At 40.5% G+C, this 18,132-nt stretch overlaps 1 protein-coding gene across 9 annotated transcripts in view; it reads left to right on the forward strand.

Annotated features, from left to right (window-relative positions):
• The window catches only part of TNIK (TRAF2 and NCK interacting kinase), a 222,501-nt gene that overhangs the window by 114,301 nt on the left and 90,068 nt on the right, over nucleotides 1-18,132 (forward strand). For all 9 annotated transcript variants that reach the window (XM_075268688.1, XM_075268680.1, XM_075268682.1 and 6 more), the window contains exons 4-8: nucleotides 3,737-3,862; nucleotides 4,062-4,172; nucleotides 8,973-9,063; nucleotides 14,256-14,386; nucleotides 16,541-16,595. In XM_075268688.1, coding sequence (XP_075124789.1) covers nucleotides 3,737-3,862; nucleotides 4,062-4,172; nucleotides 8,973-9,063; nucleotides 14,256-14,386; nucleotides 16,541-16,595 — 514 coding nt within the window. The remainder of the gene's footprint in view (nucleotides 1-3,736; nucleotides 3,863-4,061; nucleotides 4,173-8,972; nucleotides 9,064-14,255; nucleotides 14,387-16,540; nucleotides 16,596-18,132) is intronic.

Below are 18,132 nucleotides of genomic sequence, written 5' to 3' on the forward strand. Positions count from 1 at the left end.
GTCGGCGGGCTCCTTATTGGTTCATTTAACCCAAAAGGATTCTATGGGTGTTTGTTAATAACAATAAAGATAGAAAAAGCCTTAGTTCTCCTTCAAGTCCGACTTGTTAAACACGCCTCCAGGGGGAGGAGCCTACTATCGGCAGGCTCCTCATTGGTTGATTTGACATTATAGAGTTCTATGGATATTTTTCCATGGATCTCTAGCTCTTTTTCTGAATATTGAAAGTTTCTCAAAAGTTTATTAAAAGTGTTTATAAACTTTATTCAATGCTGTAATTTTGAAAACTTGGGTCTTGTTCACACATGGAAGTGTTTTTATTATGGAGGTGTTATTCTATGTATTTAAAATTGTTACAGACATGTAAGAGTTAATAGACAAATGTGATTGACGTGTATGTGATTGCACCAGTATAAATAGAAGGTAGCACGCTCTTAGAGACCAACGAGCTTGAAAAATTATATTTTGTATACGAAACAGCTGTCGCCCGGTTACTGAGCGTACCTCCTCCCACTTTTAAAACTTTGTATGGACATTCTTCAATAAAGTTTCAACTTTTTACGCTATTTTCGGTGAGTGCCAAGCAATTCTTTCTATTTATTTTTTCAAATGTCAGCGCTATCCCATATAGGGCTCACAATCTAAATTCCTTATCAGTAGGTCTTTGGTCTGTGGGTGGAAACCAAAGTGCCTAGAGGAAACTCTCACGAGCACGGGGAGAGCCTACAAACTCTTTGCAGATGGTGTTCCTGGCTGCAGGGGCTACAGTACTCGCCTCTGAGCCACTGTGCTGCCATGTAATGTGTGGGGTCCACGTAATACGAATGGTTCTGCAGTTTCCCAGAACCGCTGCTATGCAATGGGTGAAGCTGTTGCATTGCTCCTATATGTTTTAATAGAAGTGGTGCTGTACGAGCTCCCTGTCCATTAGCAGTTTCCCAGAGGCTGCTGGAACAACTTATATGTGTGGGGTTGGAAGTCAGACCCCCATAGATCACATACTGGCCTGTGGATAGGTCATCATTATGAAAAATCATTTTGAAGGGATTGAATAAGATTATGACAACACTCCTGTTTTCTTCCAGGAATAGTGCCTCTGTGATCTATAGGCCATGTCTGGTATCATAGCTAAGCATCATTCTGTTGAATATTGAGGATAATGGTACTAGGATTATGTCTAATGTGGGTGTATATACATCATGATGTGTATATACATCTAGTGATTAAATGTCTTTATTAGTCTTTTATTGATTTAGTTTTACAGGTTTTAGTTCAGAAGTTGAAAGGATGTAACAATATTTGTTAGTCTAGTCTAGAATACTTTTCAACATCACTGCTTCATCTTCCAGAGCGGCAGTCAAGCTTATGGGCTGTCAATCTATTCAGAGTCTATGGAACTGACTAACGTAACCAAGTGCTGCACTCAAGTAAACGGTGTCTGTCTCATAGACTTTAAACTGGAGAAGCATACTGTTCAGTGTCCCCATCCAACAGACCCTTATCTATGCCGTGCTGTGCTTTTGTCATCTATGAACACTATAGCTCCAGGCATGTCACAGCCGCTTGGCAGGAGTCCCCACCGCAAGACCCCTACCTATCTAAAATTCTTGACTTATCTTAAGGATAGTCCATCAATTTTAAATTACCTGTGACAAAGAGGAACACCCCCCCCCATACAAAAAAAATAAACATTGAAGAAATTATTTATTCTAACTTTATTTTTCTTCTGTTTTCTAAGTTTTTGTACATGCATAGCCTATAAGACTCTACACTTACAGGAATGGCCTGCAAAGACAGTCTCTAGAAAGGATATTTAGAACCCCCCCACCTTACTCACGTCAGTGGCCCCTCATCTAGACAACCAGTACCTTGCGGTGATGAGAAATCTGAAACCATTGGGTTGTCTTTTCCTTTTGGAAGAGATTGTCTGGCTTATATCTCAAGTCACTCTACAAGACTTCTTGCCAGTCAGCTGTGACTTATAGGGAGCCACCTTCCAGTAGTTAGTACTAGAAGTGCAGGTTTCCTTTCCCCCATCAAGAACAATCTATTTGCTAATTCTAGCTGAGTATTAGTAGGGGAGCATGCGTGGCCTTTAAGACTCTGCACACCTACGGAGGTAGCCTACCTTCAAAGGCAGTCTCCACCAGAAACTGTAATCTTCCTAATCTAAGTTTTGATATACGACAATGGAAAAAACGATGTTGAAAGACGGGACGCTTTAAGTGGCTTTAGTCAAGTTTGTTTAACCCCTTCCCGACATGCGCCGTAATAGTACGGCGCGTGTCGGGTCTGTAACTATGGCGACCGCCCGGAAGCCGGGCGGCCGTCATAGCCGCCGGGTGTATACTGCTTTAAGCAGTAGCTTTAAGCAGTAGACAACCGGCTCTAATGCCTCCGATCGGTCCCCGGACCGATCGAAGGCATTAACCCCTCCGGCGCTGCTGTCAAAGGCGCCGGAGGCGCCATTTTCCCGGCGGCGCATGGGCGCCGCCATTTTGGCAAGGATCGCCGGCTCCTGGAGCATGCTCCAGGGCCGACGTCATGTTGCAGTAACAGCTGGGAGCCTTGTTAAAGGTTCCCAGCCGGTCTGCAAATTCTCTCTTTTGCAGGCTGGTGTATACAGCCTGCAAAAGAGATGATGCTTTTTTGCAATGCATTGCAATGCATTAGCATTGTAATGCATTGCATTAGTGATCAGACCCCCTGGGGTTCAACAGCCCTAGGGGGTCTAATAAATGCAAAAAAAAAATAAAAAAAAAAGTAAAAAAAAATATAAAAAAATATAAAAAGTATTAAAAGTTCAAATCACCTCCCTTTCCCTAGAACAAATATAAAAGTAGTTAAAAACTGTGAAACACATACATGTTAGGTATCCCCGCGTCCGAAATCGCCCGCTCTACAAATCTATAAAAATATTTTTCCTGTTCGGTAAACGCCGTAGCAGGAAAAATAGTCAAAAGTGCCAAACCGCCGTTTTTTCACTGTTTTAATTCTGATAAAAATTTGAATAAAAAGTGATCAAAGCAATAACATTTCCCGAAAATGGTAGAACTAAAAAGTACACCCGGCCCCGCAAAAAAAGACGCCCTATGCATCCCCGTACACCTATGTATAAAAAAGTTACGGCCGTCGCAATATGGCGACTTTTAGAAAAAAAATTTTTTAACACCGTTTTGGAATTTTTTTTAGGGGTCAAAATGTAAATAAAACCATATAAATTTGGTATCCCTGGAACCGTACCGAAACACAGAATACAGGGGACATGTCATTTTGACTGCACAGTGAACGCCGTAAAACCAAAGCCCGTAAGAAAGTCGCAGAAATGCATTTTTTCTTCAAATCCACCCCATTCTGAATTTTTTTTCCTGCTTCCCAGTACATTATATAGAATAATTAATGGTGGCATCATGAAGAAAAAATTGTCCCGCAAAAATTAAGACCTCATATGACTCTGGGAGCGGAGAAATAAAAAAGTTATGGGGTTTAGACGGAGCGGAGTCAAAAACGAATAACGAAAATCAGAAAATGCCATCGGCGGGAAGGGGTTAAACAGCACCAACATTTCTGCAACTGTCCCATTCATGTAAATGTAGCCTGCACAAATCCATCTGCTTGCTGCGAGAAAAAACTCATTTAGATGAATGGAACTGATTTTCATTTGGAGAATTCACTGTACTAAATGTGCCGCTTGTGAATATAACCCTAACCAATGTTTATTCTTCTTAATTTTTAGGATGAAGAGGAAGAGATCAAACAGGAAATTAATATGCTTAAGAAGTATTCACATCACAGAAATATTGCCACCTATTATGGGGCATTCATAAAAAAGAACCCCCCTGGGATGGATGACCAGCTATGGGTAAAGACACATTTTTCATTATCGTTTTGTTATATACTTTTGGTGTTGGAAGTCCTATAAAGCCACATTAATGAAGGTGTGATGTCCTAGTGGGCTTTGTAGGGCTTCTGTAGTATTTAGCAGGCTGAACAGGATGTGGGCTTTGATGTTTGTGGTTTACCTTATCCCATATTTCTAAAGTCTTCCATTTACTTCTCAGCTGGTGATGGAGTTTTGTGGTGCTGGATCGGTTACTGACTTAATCAAGAACACCAAAGGCAATACATTGAAGGAAGAGTGGATTGCGTACATCTGCAGAGAGATCTTGCGGGTATGTCCTTACACCATGAGTGGTAAACATGCATATCATTAGTAGAGCTTTCCAAAAAGTTCCATTCAATATTCATAGCAGTTCAGCAAATATGTATGTTTGTATAGGTGAAGAGAAAAATAATCCGCCTGTTCCGTTGGGAATACCATGATGCAGAACGGTTTTATTAGGTTTTGGCCTCTACAGTAGAAAATCAATGTTGTTACACAGTTAATGGGAGGGTTGTATAATTATTATTCGCTGCACATTTTAGTTTTGTCAATAAAATTGATTTACCCTGAATTTTGTGACCTCTCCTTAAAAATATTTGTTGTGAAGTCGACAATGCTACTGCTGTACATAAAGCAGAGATGTTTTTTTTGTTTTTAGTGTGAGGGTGGATACGTATTTCTGTTTCATTACTTTGGTAGGATCAGTGTTCATAATTCATAAGGAACTTTATATCCAATAACTTCTGTAGCAATTTGTGCGTCATGGTACTTTATACCATTCTTAGCATGTGAGAGAACGAAAATCTATTGTAAGTTACATAGTAGTTCAGCTCAGAGTGCTAACTGGCACATATTACAGAACGTCTGTGTGTAACCTCCTGGTCTTTATCCCATTAGTGACGGACATGTAGGCTTTCTACATCAGTCACTAATGGGCCTTATTCTGACACTATTGACTTTCTACATCAATTGCTTTGGAGTGGTGCAGAGTTGACAGATTCTTTCTCATTTTTGCATAGGTTTCCTTCCGTGATTTGCTTTGGGTTTCTGTAGTTCTGTCTATTTTATGTTTGGTTTTATATGGGATTTTGTAGCCATAAAGGGTTAGTACACATTGCTGGTCTGTTATACATATACTGTATATGAGCAGTGTTCTGGTGCAGCTACGCTGACCTGGTCTTTACTGGTACTTGGTGGTGAGTGGGACAATCCGCATTTAGTGTCTTATGGTCAGTAGTGTAGTCATCTTTTGTCACCTGATGTTCTCTGGTACTACTCAACGCTTTATTCTGGTGAGCAGTGACTCATCCACGTGAGCCAACCAGGCCCTAATTCCATAATTGCAGTCAGCACAATTGTCTCTCATCGACTTCTGGAAATGTTAAATGTGTGGTCATTTTGTTAATCTGGACTCAGGTGACTCATGCCAGCTACTGGTGCAGATTGTAAGAATTACAGATGATCCCTCTAAGCTATGTCACTGTGAAGCTGTGGTCAGAAGCTGAAACGGTGACCATGTTTTTCTACTGGTCAGCTGTTCTGTGTACAAGCAATAATGTGGACAGTCGTCATACTCATTGTGACACACACAGTATGTGATGATTATTCATGGCTGTTTGGTAATGGTAATGTGGGCATTACATATAATAAATGAGCAGCTTGTTGTAGAAAATGACTGGCAGTGAGTCAGCGCACGCTGCAGCATTATGTGGACGTCTATAGCTGGATGTGGACTTTCACTTAAAGGCCTTTGTTGCCTTGTGTTAGAATGGTCTCATTGTGTTAGAGACTTTTTTTTTTAATCATCCATTATCTTTGTTAACAATTAATAGACAGAATATGACAATAACGATAACAATAATTGCAGTTTGTGAATCCTAATGCCAGCGAATTATTACGCTATACTATGCAATGCCTTCCAGACCCTTTAATATATAAACCGATTTCCTAAAGCTAATATGGTTTTTATTTGCATACAGTACGGATGTTGAGATCTACAGAAGTGAAAGCCATTCAGCAATCCAAAAAAAAGTTCCACTGCCGCCTTTCACTGTCATGTGAATCTAGCCCAAGTCACACATAGAACAGTGAAGAGGAGGAGGTGAGCAAGACTGATCTCCTGGGGCACACAGACCAGATTTATATAGTTATATATAACTATATATTTCAGTTTTAATTTCAATATCACTCAAAATAAGATTGAGGAGGAACTACTGTAATTTTCTCTAGAAATTTTAGTGTTTTGTATATACCATGGCAGTAAACATCTGGTGTCAAAATGGTTTGGGGTTCAGTTTTGCAGAACACATATATATCCTTATTCCTTCCAGCATGACTGGGTCATGTATCCACCATGTACCTTTTTTTTATTTTTTTTATTGCAATTAAAATTATGCTGCTGTGGCAGAAAGAAAATCTTTTTGAGAGCTGGACCAGATTGTGACTTTGCACGAAATGGGTCACCTGTACTAAAAATAACATTGTACCTTCTCGAAGGCCTGATTTATTATCAGAATCCGGCCCTTAGAAGATGTATTTCAGGTTTGTACTGAATGAAGGTTTCCTGCTAATTGTAAGATGAAGCCTGTTAATATATCTTGTGCACAGCCTGATGTATTACCTCCTCCGTGTGGGCTGAACCACAAGCTGTGATGAGAGCTAATTGCAAGCTGCACATCTCTGCACAGCAATGTTTGGTGAAACCGCAGTGGTCATGATTCTTAATTAAGCAAAGCACAAACATCTCACAATTCCATAAACAATGCTAATTACTTAGAACAATAGGGAAAATAACATTTTCACATCATTTTATGATCAAACACCAAGAGCTAAAAATCATATTTTGTGCTGATTATAAGCTGTAGTCCTGGTGCTTTGTTATATGACTATGTGGTTTTCTCCTAGAAAGAAACAATGACCATATGCCCTGTTAGAACATTTGGTGTCAGAGGTGGGCCACATGCTGTGAGCCTGTCTGGAGAACATCTAAGTCAGCAGCTGTTAGTGGCCTTTGCATGCACTGCATGGTCATCTATTTGTCCGACTGGCATATACTACCACTGTACATTTCAGATTAATATATGGTGTTCTCAGTTATCACAGGGCCTTTCAGAGTTATGTGGCTACCCCTATTCAGCTGGCCATGAAATGACCACCATGTCCTCTTCATTTCCCATAAATATGTTTGTCCAGATCTGCATGTTTACTGCCATAGAGTGAGGTCAGTAAGCCATTTCCAGGCACACCTCTGGCAGCACTAGAAATCTATTACAAGTTTCACAAACCATGTTACATTCTAGAGTGCATTACATTTAAAATGTTATTACAATAAAAACAGATTGCACTTCAAGGGGTATATTCATACAGCAGAATTTACCACAAATTTTGAGGCGGATTCCACCCTAAAGGCAGTGTAAAATCCGGCCTCAGATATTTATTTATTTATTTATTTATTTTACAAGCATCAAGGCAGAAGTCTGGATTAAATTCCTCTTCATTTTACGCCATCGTATTCGACTGCAGTCTAGCCGTGATGGTATGACATTGCAAAACCTTGGCATTTTGTTGCAGCAACAGGGAGTCTCAAGCTGCAGAATCTGTGGCAAGATAGAGTAGGTTGCTTATGTTTTTCAGCGTCCTGCTGCGATCTCTGCCTCCCATTGAAAACAATGGTAGGCAAATTCATACATGTAAACTTACCCAAACTGTCTGTCTGTTTTTTATCTTGGGCTCTTGGATGGAGAATATTGCACTTATGAAAAATATGTAGAAAATTAGAAATATAAGCAAAACTACATTTGACTCACTGATACATGGGCATAAATAGAAAAACTATGTCAGATTTGTCCAAATACTCAGTACCTAGGGATGGAAAGCACATTGGCCCATCCTTTTTAATGGGACACACCAATGATTTTTTTTCTTCTTGTGTTGCCTCAGAGATGATCCCTTCAATGGTATTGGATGTCTCCTCCTGCATTCACCTTTAGTAAGTCGCATGATCACAGTGTGGCCTGGGTTTTTTTTCTAGCATGGATTGCTGTGCAAACTGGAGGTCTTTCTCTGCTGCCTGCAGATACAATTGAGAACAACCATGTGGCTTTTGATTCATCAAAGTCCTGCCACACCGTTCTTCAGCCTACAAAGCCTTCCTGGTCATCCTCTACTCTCACATAATCTGCTCCTTATAGCCACCAAATGTTCCATTACTCTCAGTAGTAATATTTCTCTACACAGTGTCTTTTCTTAGCTTTACTTTTTTCCAGTAAGCTAGATGATCCCTGTGTGACCTTTTTTTCCCTCTAGCAGGAATTACTGTACAGGAGGTCTCTATCAGCAGATCGATTTGCGAACTACCATGTGATTTTTAGATCTGTCCCGCTCCTGTGTTCTTTTGCCCTACCTCTTCTGACAAAATGCCTTCCTGCTCCTCCTCTACTCTGATGTAATCTGCTACCTATAGCCCCCTCTCTCGCACACTGCCTGTAGTTTCTTCCTCTTACGGTTAGGTCCACATTCACATTCTCCAGTGTTATCGGCAGCAGTGGGTGCTGCTTTATTACTTTTGGTGATCTCATCCTGAAAGTTTGGAAATTCCATTATAGTATTAGGTCTGTGGTGTTTTGGAGAAACCGCTACTGGACACGGGCGACAGCGTCAGCACTAGCCTATTTTCAGTCTACTTTGAGTACCTTTAAAAATAATATAAAAAATACAGGTGGGTTGCTTTCATGGCCATCATATGGGAATACCTCTTTAAACTCTCCACCCCTATTTTTCCAGGTATAAAACCTACAGACGGTATATATATGACCTGATGACTTCCGGCTAAGCCTTGGTAGAGGCATGCCTATAGCATTATCCCAGTTAGTCTAATTTCCTTGAATTTGTCATTGGATACGCTGCAGATCAGCATGCTCAGTATGCTGGAACAGCACTTACATTGTAAATAGCCACAAATGCTCCATTAGCAGCACAGTTTGAGGCCAGAGTAGCCTTTTCCGGGTGACAGATATGCATTGCTGTGTTAATTCATTCTTTTACCTTGAGATACAAATTACAGTCTACTTTTCCTCATCAATCTCTCCAGGGTCTGAGTCATCTGCACCAGCACAAGGTGATTCATCGAGATATTAAGGGGCAAAATGTCTTGCTGACAGAAAATGCTGAAGTGAAACTAGGTAAGCGGAGATGGGAATTAGAATGAGCACTGAAAAACATGTCTTCTGTCCAATTGTATTTTTACTTTCCTGTCATATACAGCAGATGCAATGTAAATGAAATACCTCTGTTTATCGACGGATTATGTCATTATCACTTGTTATACATGGTTGTATTATACAGACTTGTATTTTGTGAAATGAAGAAGGCTGCATACACAATTGTATTAGTGTGCATTGCGCAAGGCTTACCACTGCAGCCTTAAAGGGGTGTATAACTGGAGTCCCACCACTGGCATTATGAGAACCAGGGTCTGACTGGGATGTCTAGGGCCCTCCAGTATAACAACCAAAATATAGGACCAGCCTCGCGGAGAAAGGCAGAAAATCAGCGCTCACCCGGTTTGGAATAGGAAAGGCAACTTTATTTGGCACCACGCGTTCCGGGCAACAAGCCCTTTTTCAAGTGCAATACAAATCTTTTAAAACAAATATTCATAATTACATTCAGCTGAAACACCCCATAGTCTTAAAAAGTATCAGCAAGTAAAAAACAAAAATAAAAAATAATAATATATATATAAATATATGTGTGTATTCCATTATGGAACTTCATCCTAATAAATAGTTCACAATGTATTCACTCAAATATTCACCGGAGAGTATGCAATGCATATACACAAAAAATCCCTGGTTCCAAAACCAAACAAACAGACAGGCATGTATGTTCATCTGCTTGAGATGATATTAAAATCTGCTTACCAATAGGAAATATTATAGTCTGGTTTGTAGCCACACTTTGTTACAATTTGCTACAATTACCATGACTTGTACCAAGCACAATTAGCATGTAAAATGAAAAAAACACAGAGAGCACACTTACCCCACCACTATGGACAGGTTGCTAAAAGTGCTCAGGCTCACCACCGTTTATAAAGGAATAAGCTATGTGTATGGCAGGAAAGGACGTCAGGCGCCAAACCGCCGATACACATGCTGTCGGGCGCCGCGCATGCGCTTGGAAGGTACCTCGCACATGCGCACTATAGTATCTTCCGGACATGCTGTCGGGCGCCGCGTGTTCGCGGCGTCCGGAAGATACTATAGTGCGCATGTGCGAGGTACCTTCCAAGCGCATGCGCGGCGCCCGACAGCATGTGTATCGGCGGTTTGGCGCGTGACGTCCTTTCCTGCCATACACATAGCTTATTCCTTTATAAACGGTGGTGAGCATGAGCACTTTTAGCAACCTGTCCATAGTGGGTGGGGTAAGTGTGCTCTCTGTGTTTTTTTCATTTTACATGCTAATTGTGCTTGGTACAAGTCATGGTAATTGTAGCAAATTGTAACATAGTGTGGCTACAAACCAGACTATAATATTTCCTATTGGTAAGCAGATTTTTATATGATCTCAAGCAGATGAACATACATGCCTGTCTGTTTGTTTGGTTTTGGTTTTGGAACCAGGGATTTTTTGTGTATATACATTGCATACTCTCCGGTGAATATTTGAGTGAATACATTGTGAACTATTTATTAGGATGAAGTTCCATAATGGAATACACACATATATTTATATATATATATTATTTTTTATTTTTGTTTTTTACTTGCTGATACTTTTTAAGACTATGGGGTGTTTCAGCTGAATGTAATTATGAATATTTGTTTTAAAAGATTTGTATTGCACTTGAAAAAGGGCTTGTTGCCCGGAACGCGTGGTGCCAAATAAAGTTGCCTTTCCTATTCCAAACCGGGTGAGCGCTGATTTTATGCCTTTCTCCGCGAGGCTGGTCCTATATTTTGGTTGTTATCCTGACGTCTACGTGATTGCCATCAGCGGCTGCCTGCCAGTAACACACTGGTTCTCTGACTGCCATGATTATAGGTTGTTGTGCCCAACACATCCTAGCCAGGTGAGCGGACACCTGTATTGATTTTTCCATACATTTCCTTTTCATTCCATATACCAAAGGTATTACACAAGGAACGGCTCGGTGCCGGGGTTTTTTTTTCTTTTCTTCTTTTTAGGGCCCTCCAGTGGAATTGTTTCTAGGGGCCCACCGCCAGGACCCTGCAGATCAGCGGTACCGAGACACGACAGCTAAATGTAATAACATGTCCAGAGCCATGCTACTCACACACTATACCATGGGCACCACTGCACTACCTAAACCTACTGCTACACCTTGTATGGCAAGTGAACAGTGCGACTCCTAGAAATGTTACCTTTACCTGTAGCTGCTCTGTCCTGGAAAAGCTGATCTGCAGAGGTCCTGGCTGTTGTATCATCACAGATGTAATATTGATGGTGCATACTAAGGACAGCCCATCAATATTAGAAACATGGATAAATCCTTTAAAGTGGTTGTCCAGGAATTGGAGCAACTCATGTGCCAGGCGAGAGGTGTAAAATAAAAAACAAATAAAAAAAGCATACTCACCTGTCTCCATTGTCCGCCGTCAGTGTCCGTTCAGTCTTGTGCTGGCGCCTCCTTGCTGGGAGTCCTGTGATTGCTGAGACCAATTAGGTACAGGATTTCCAGAAATGAGTTGCCGCCATGAGACTGAACAGATACAGGCTGGGGACAACGGGGTGCTGGGGACAGGTCAGTATATATATATTTTTTTTTTTACACTTCTCTGGTGGCCACTACAGTGATAACTCCTGTTTATAGACAACCTCTTTTAAGCGGTTGTCTGGGCCAAATCTTGTATGGCCACTTCACTGCTCCCCATCATACAGTGGCCTCTTCACTGGTTCCCCATAATGTATGGGGAACAGTGATGGGGCCATTATATTGTGTGGGAGCAGTGATGGGGCGAACATCCTGTCCAGAAAGGGGATGTTAAACTGTGTGGGACAAATTAAAGGGGTTGTCCAGGGTTAAACTTTTTTTTATGGCCTATGCTCAGTATAAGCCATAAATACCTGAAACCCCACATTGCAGAAACGCAACATCTTTGGCTACTACAGAAAAAAAAAAGTGTTTTACAGAATCAACAAAGTGAATGAAATTTACCTCATCCACATGTTGCAGGAAAAAAATAAGATGTGGAACAGCCGCAACCTTTAAAATGTGTGCGCTTCAAAAAACATGGCTGGTTACTTTCAGCTACACAATAGGGAGAAAGTACAGGGAAAATGCATCAAAAGCGCAAGACACATACTTTAAACAAATGTACACACATATATACATATTAAACATACATATTTTACCAAAAGTATATACCTTACCTTTGTCAGAAGCGAAGCATCGGAACAGATTGTCCCTGTCTTCCCCACACGCTCAGATGTGAGAGATGAGGCAATAGTTTATGAGAGGGAGGGGAGAAGTTCAGGCAGCACAGACAGGGAAGAAAGCAGTGATCGCTACAACAGATAAGTGAGAGGATTACAAGCGGCCTTTGGCTAATGCTGAAGCTTTACCTGGTGTCCTCCTATATATATATACTTTTCCTATATATCGGGAGGGCACCATGTACAGCTTCTGCATCAGCTAATGGGGGCCCCTGTGTGTTGAGGCAAATGCATTGCTCAGGATCCCGTTCGGGCCCCTGAACAATGCATCTGCCATGGGTAAATGAGTAATTAACAGTTGGGGCCTATCGGGGGATTCACCAGTTCCCTGATAGGCCAGTCCGACCCTGATGAGAACAGGAGTCCTGTGTTCCCTTTTTGAATGGGCTGGTAGTCACACAGGTGCTTTGCTGCAGTATTAAGTCTGTATAGGAGAGGGAGATAGCACAGTATAGCTCTCTGCTATATGTCGGTCTATAACAGCATGAAACTTAACAGCCACAGTCCAAACCAGAGTAGGAGCCTTTGAGTATGTGAATTGTCACCTTGGTTTTAGAATTTCAGACATCAAAAGTTTATATTTATAAATTATCTAATATTAGTAAATACTTTTTACCTTCATGAAATTACATTTCTTATATTTGTGTTGTAGAGTATTATCCATTGATGCTTCTAGAATTATATGAGAAATTGACAACTGGATCTTACCAGTTGCAGGTGTGTTTTCCTGCACACCCTGACGCTAGGGTCACACTAGCGCCTGGAGTCCGTTCTGAGCTTTCCGTCTGGCCATGTGCACCGATGAGCATTTTATGCTCTCCGCCGTGAAACCGTTTTTTAAAAAGCGGACACAGTGTACTGCATGTCCGACTCTGTGTCCAATTTTAAAAAAATGGTTTTGCGGCGGAGAGCATAAAACGTTCACCGGCGCTCACGGCCGGACATCTTTCAAACCCATTCAAATGAATGGGTATGAAAGAGTCCTGCAGGTGTCAGTCTCCTGCTCAGTTTTGTGCAGGAAACGGAAACCTGCATGAACGGAGACCGGGCGCAGATGTGAACGAGCCTGACACAGTCCAATCAGTATTGGCAGGATCACTATGTGGGGAAACAAATGGTAACATCCAGTTGTAATTGTGTTCATAAATTTCTATGAGGAACAGCACAACACAAGGTTATGACAAAAATTGATAGAAAATTTTCGTAGGGAATTCAGGAATTTACTCCAATTTATCAGAAGTGGAGACCAATCCTTTTCAATGGACTTCAATGTCTTCATGGAAGAGTAATACAGTAAATGTTACAGCAGCAAAAGAGTTTTCAACTCCAAATTAAAGGGGTTATGCCATGGAAAGTATTAATAGTCTATCCATAGGAAAGAGAATACATATTTGATTGGTGGGGTTCTGACCGCTGAGACCCCACCAATCCTGAGAACAGGAGCGCCATCCATAAAGTGTCACATCTGCATTCATCCTGGCTGTGGCCAGGCTGAATGTGCAGCAGTTCTTGGGATTGGTGGTCAGACCCCCACAAATCAGATGTTTATCCTCTATACTATGGAAGAGGACAGATACTTTTTGTGGAATAACCCCATTAATATCCAAGGTATCTTGTGTCATGAAATCCTTTTACAGCTATTACAAATAGAAGTCTGACTTTCTTGTTTTCCTGAAATTTGGATGTAGTCCTCTTTTCCCACTACAGATAACATATGTTCCTAAAAAATTCATGCACCACCATCTTCTTGGGGTGAAATCTAAATCTGTTGCGGATTTCTAAAACGTAGAGGATTAAAACTATTTCTGAATACCTTGAAGTAGGATAATACCTGACACAGCATTTAGTTTAGTTTTCATGTTTTTCATTCTGCAGTTCTGACTGACTTTTCTCTCTTTTTATTTGACCACAGTGGATTTTGGTGTGAGTGCACAGTTAGACAGGACAGTAGGACGAAGAAATACTTTCATTGGTACGCCATACTGGATGGCTCCTGAAGTCATTGCCTGTGATGAAAACCCAGATGCTACCTATGACTTTAAGGTGCGTTTTGCATAAATGTAGCAACACTGTTTCTGGTTACACTTCTTGTGCCGTTGTTTTCTGTGGGTGTAAAGCGTTGCTGGAACTTGTAGAAATCTGTCAAGAGGTGACAAAATCCTCAGTTTCTATAATTAATTAAGAATATCATAAAGTTGTCAACTTGCAGCCATAATAATGTTCTGCCTGTGTTCACTCCTCGGTGTAATATATTTTCTTGGAGAAATGAATCAGATTACCAGATACCTCAGGCAAACTGAAGCTACAGCAAATCCGCTTTTATTCAGTCCCAATTCCAAAGCAAATGATGCAATCTTTCAGAGAAGCTTTGCTGATATTGTGCCTGGAGTTAAATTGCCATCTGCAAGTCTTTGCTGCTTGTGCTTACCTCCGTTCTCTTACAGTCCTGCTTTCCACTTTGAATTTTCTCTCTGAAAACTTTGGGACTTTTATTCTAAAGCTTTGTGAAGAAGTAATACTGAACATGCCGCGGATGCACTATCTGGCCTGATAAGAAATACTTGAATTCTTCTGCTATTAAGTTTAATCCTATTAGAAGCTTAAGTCCTTGTTGAAATACTTCAAATGGCCCTTTTTATGTGAAGTTTGATTGTCTACTTATTATTTATATGAAAAATCATTTGCAAAAAAATATGAATACGCTGTTTAATACTGCTAGCTAGATAACCCATTACTAGCTATATACTCTTATTTTTCTATTTCTTTATTTCAATTTTTTTTTTTTTTTTACCAAATTTTACATTGTCATCTTGTAAAGTGGCAACATATTGCTAAGATATTTGTTCACTTTAGGATTTCTAAGAATGAAGGGGACGCAATGCCGATTTAGCTGCTTGTGCAGTGACACTTCTCGCTGCCAGGCTATACAGGGAACTGCCCAAGCCCCAACCAATAGAGCCATACTGACATTACTTGCACAGCTGAGTGGTTGGGAGTGTGAGGGTGAGTTCACACTGCTTCTATAGAGGCTGTTTTTGGAATCCTAACAGCAGCTTCAAAATTACCTTATCTTATTAATTTCAGTGATAGCCAGCTAGATTCTTATTTCAGTGCCGTGTGAATTACCCTAACTGTGCTGCGTAGAACAGTGAACAGAGCTTCTTCATTCTCAGGATCGTAGGGAGTCTGAGAATTTATCCTAAATAGGAGTATTATATTTGTGTAGAAATGAGACTTGTCTCATTAGGACAAACTACAGTATGTCTATATGCTTATGGGCTCATAAATATCATAGATAGGACTCATGATCCTTCTCTATGTGCCACAGTAAACAGTTCTGTGGATCAAAGCTCAGCTATTGGAATTATATAATCTGACTGCCTGCGGCCTCCACTAGGGGGAGCTCACTGTATATTGATATATTATGCAGTAAAGTGCTAGATTTATCATTTCATAAATTATTTCATTATTAGATATGCTTTTATTGTGTTACCAGTTTATTCCAGCAGTATTGTGATCAGTATTATTCATCAGTATTTGTAAGACTTGATATTGATGGCAATATGGAAAGATTTTCACCTCTTATGTGTTTTTCGATTTATATTCCTAGTTGTAGGCATGCAAAACTTTTTGCAGAATACAGACCAGGATATTACTGTCTGAAAGTTGCCTAGGGGTACTAAAAACTGCACCTCTACCAAACCACAAAAATGTTACAGACTTCTGGTACACTCTTTCAGCTGTTCATATAAATGCAGATTGTATTCTTCACCCTGTAAAGCTTCTTTTCCAGCCAAATTTAGTGTGAAGCCCTACAAGTGCTGCAGTCTCACACAGCTGTCCCACTTCAAGCTTCATTTCATTTCACTGGGAAAGAGAAATAATAAAAACTAGGAAAGGAGCCGCAGCCGAGGCAGCAAGTGACAAACAATTCATCTTGTTCATTGTCGTTGTTCATCAGGGTTGAAAGCCGCAGCCCATCACTATTGGAAAAGCATTTTCCATCGATATAGACTGACAGTGCCTTTACTTGTTCATTATTTTTCATTTGGAATAACACTTCTATCCAGAAAACAGAATATTGATGATCGTGTCTTATAATGTATAAGAAGATTCAAATCATTCATAAATGCTATATTCTTCTCAAAATCTTTTCTGCTTCTAAGTCTGTTTTTTTTTTTTTTTTTTTTGTTCTAGAGTGATTTGTGGTCCCTAGGAATAACAGCCATAGAGATGGCAGAAGGTGCTCCTCGTAAGTAATGTAAAGCTAGTTTATTTATTTATTATGCTTATATAGCGCCATCATATTCCGCAGCGCTTTATAGATATTGTCAGTTACTGTCCCATATAGGGCTCACAATATACATTCCTTATCAGTATGTCTTTGGTGTGTGGGAGGAAACCCACGCAAATAGGGGGAGAACATACAAATTCCTTGCAGATGTTGCCCTTGGCAGGATTTGAACCTAGGACTCGACTCTATACCAGTGATGTTCAATTATGTATATAACTAGGATGAAGAAATGCACCTGAACAAAATAAAACTATATCAGACTAAGGCTGTGTTCAGACTGCTGTTGTTTTAAGTAAAGGTCCACTGACCTGGGGCTGCCTTAATGTGAAATTCCAGGCTTGATAGTGGTTGAATGCGTCCAGTATTTACATGCATCTAACTGCAGCCAGACCTGCCCAGACCCCTTTGACACTTCCCAGCCCCTCCCAATCCCTTTTGAGCCTCCTTGCAGTATCAGTACCCTCCTCTGTGTAATGTATAGGGATGACTTTTTCTCCTTATACCAGTGGTTCTTAACCTTGTTTGAGGTACTGAACCCTCCAGTTTCATATGCACATTCTCCGAACCCTTCTTTAGTGATAAATCAAATATGATTTATTTCCAAATTCAAGACATAGATATATATTTTTTTACTGGTACACAAAATGAACCGTGCATAGGGCCTAGGGTTCGATCAAACCCTGGTTAAGAACCACTGCCTTATAACTTCACACTGTATAATGCCACTTTAGAGTTCTCCATATGCTATAGTGCCCCATTGGTATTCAGACAAATAATGGGCATTAGTGCCCTCACATACTATAATGTTCCATTGTGCCCCCTCATTGAATAATGCCACCTTAATTCTCCCAAAAAGTATAATGCACCCTCAGTGTCCCCACGAAGTGTAATACTCCCTTGATGATCTCACACAGTAAAATAGTCCTTTAGTTTTCCCTATACAGCACAAAGCCCCATTAGTATCCCACACAGACTAATCCCCCCCTTACTGGCCTGTACATGATATAATGCACTTTTGATGCCCCCAGTCAGTACAGTACCCTCATAGTGACCCCACTGCCAACCATGCAGATGAGGTGTAAGCAGCCCACAGGAAACTCTCCCTCCTTGTAAATTCACAATAACATTGGTCAAGAGAATGACCGATCTCTCCACCACTATCTATTGTACTGTATTACAGTAGGGGTAGTAGGGATCACGAATTATCCCTGATGCCTATAACACTATGTAGCCATGTTCCTACTCCTGTGTAGGCAGCAAGAATGAGTGCCGGTATCTACTGCCACTACTCTGATAGAGTGTAAAAGGACTACTGTCCTTTTTAATTTGGAAGGATACAGATCTATAGAGCTGGCAGCTATGGTCTGGACTTGACAATGGTCCACCAGTTTAGTAACATCGTAAAAAAGGTTTTTCCTTATAACGGATACATAGAGAAGATTTTCTGTTTGTATCTGTTTTCAGTAACTGATTTCAGTGTTCAGTGTTGGTTCCT

Source organism: Leptodactylus fuscus, chromosome 3 (assembly GCF_031893055.1).
Source record: "Leptodactylus fuscus isolate aLepFus1 chromosome 3, aLepFus1.hap2, whole genome shotgun sequence".
NCBI classification, from domain to species: domain Eukaryota; kingdom Metazoa; phylum Chordata; class Amphibia; order Anura; family Leptodactylidae; genus Leptodactylus; species Leptodactylus fuscus.